Source organism: Apteryx rowi, unplaced genomic scaffold (assembly GCF_003343035.1).
Source record: "Apteryx rowi isolate R43461 unplaced genomic scaffold, aptRow1 scaffold_47, whole genome shotgun sequence".
Lineage (NCBI taxonomy): Eukaryota > Metazoa > Chordata > Aves > Apterygiformes > Apterygidae > Apteryx > Apteryx rowi.
The window spans coordinates 2,225,966-2,227,567 of record NW_020450727.1 but is presented as its reverse complement, the minus strand read 5'-3'; the positions used below and the strand labels follow the sequence as shown (position 1 = coordinate 2,227,567).

The following is a 1,602-nucleotide window of genomic DNA, read 5'->3' as shown; positions in this document are numbered from 1 at the left end:
GCGCAGCCGCCGGCCCAGCCCCGCGCGGGCCCCCGTCCAGCGCCGCTCCGGGAGGAGGAGGAGAACAGCAGGATCTCCGAGTGCAGGAAAACAACGGCGCTGCCAGGAGCCGGCGCCGGGGCCTCGGCCCCTCCTGCCGCCCCCCCGGGCCCGGCAGCGCCGCCTCCGCCTGCCCTGGCGGGGATTTGCCCCCCCGCCGCACCGCACCGTGGCGGGAGCYGGGGAGGGGAACAGGATCCGACCCACATGGGAACCGGGGACGGGAGGAGACCAGACGTTTCCTCTGGCCTCACGCCAGCGTTTCCCGGGGCCGGGTTTGGACAGGCGACGATGCCAGGGAGATCGGCACGCGGCGAAAAACCCGGCTCAGCGCCGCCGCCCGTGCAGGGGGGGCCGCGGGCCTCCGTGCGGAAGAAGCAGCTCAGCGTCCATCCGCCCGTCCGTCCATCCGTCCGTCCCGGGGCGGCCGAGCGCCACGGCGAGCCGGGCTCTGGAGGAGAGGGCCGGCGGGAGCAGCCACCCATCCCAGGGCTGCGCCGTTGTTTTGCCATCGTGATGATGACGTTGCCAAAAATAACCGGGCCACGTGGTGACCCCGCTAGCTGGAAGGTTTCGTTTTCGCGGCTCTGCCGCGGCTCAGAAACCAGCCCGGCCCCCCCCGCGGCACCCGGGGGCGCTGCGCTCGACCTGGGCGCCGCCGCCCCGCGCCGAGGGGACTCCCCCGTCTTCGAAGCCGTGACGATTAAAACCGGAAGGTCGAAATGAAGGACGGGCCTAACATAAGGGCTTGTCCCAGGCAAAACTTACGTGGCTGGTACCCCGTCAGCGGGGACGTCAGTCCCTGGGAAGCGGGTGGGCCCAGGCGTCCGGGGCAGAGCAGGCCAGATCCTGCCAGCGCAAAGCCGTTGGCGGGGGCTCCCCGGCGCTGGCTCCCACCCCGCGCCCACGGCCGGCGCCGGGAGGGCTCGGCCCCCCACGCCACCCCGGCGAGGGGACGCCGGGGCCCATTGCCTGTCCCCCCCGCGCCCCACCCCGGCGGGGCATCCTCGGCACAGGCAAATGAACCAGCCCGACGGGTCCCCGCGGCCGCCGCACCCAGGGAGGAGCGCGCGGCGCCCGGGCCCAGGCCCCGGCACGGCCGCGGATCCCAACGCGCCCCCGCCGCGCGCCAGCCCCGCCGGGGACCCCCCCGCCGCCCCCCAGCTCTGCCGCACGGGGGTGCCCCCCACCTTGTCCTGCCTTAGCCAGCCCCACGGCCACGGGCCAACAGGCACCCAGGGACCAAGGGGGACCCCCAAATCGCCCCTGGGGGAGTCACACCCCCCCAGGCCCCCAGCTGTGCCGCGCCGTGACTCAGCACAGATGAGAGCGCCGCGTGGGGGGGCCTCGCCCCAGCAGGACGCAGGGCCCCCCACAGCACAGGGCTGCATCCGTCTCCCCCAGCCTCCCCGCTGCCCCCCGGCATCACCCGCCTGCCCCACACACCTGCACCCCCCTGCCGCTTGCACCCTGCCTGACTGCCCCGACACACACCCCTGCTCATCTCCTCAGCTGCCTCCCAGCAGATAACCCCCGGCCTCGCGCACCCCCGTACCCACGCGC

At 74.8% G+C, this 1,602-nt stretch overlaps 2 protein-coding genes across 2 annotated transcripts in view; one reads left to right on the top strand and one right to left on the bottom strand.

Annotated features, from left to right (window-relative positions):
* TMBIM1 (transmembrane BAX inhibitor motif containing 1) overlaps positions 1 to 582 on the bottom strand; it is a 6,107-nt gene extending 5,525 nt beyond the window's left edge. The window contains exon 1 of the mRNA XM_026077976.1: positions 247 to 582. Coding sequence (XP_025933761.1) covers positions 247 to 551 — 305 coding nt within the window. The 5' untranslated portion in view covers positions 552 to 582. The remainder of the gene's footprint in view (positions 1 to 246) is intronic.
* PNKD (PNKD, MBL domain containing) overlaps positions 1 to 1,602 on the top strand; it is a 23,943-nt gene that overhangs the window by 7,494 nt on the left and 14,847 nt on the right. The window lies entirely within an intron of this gene.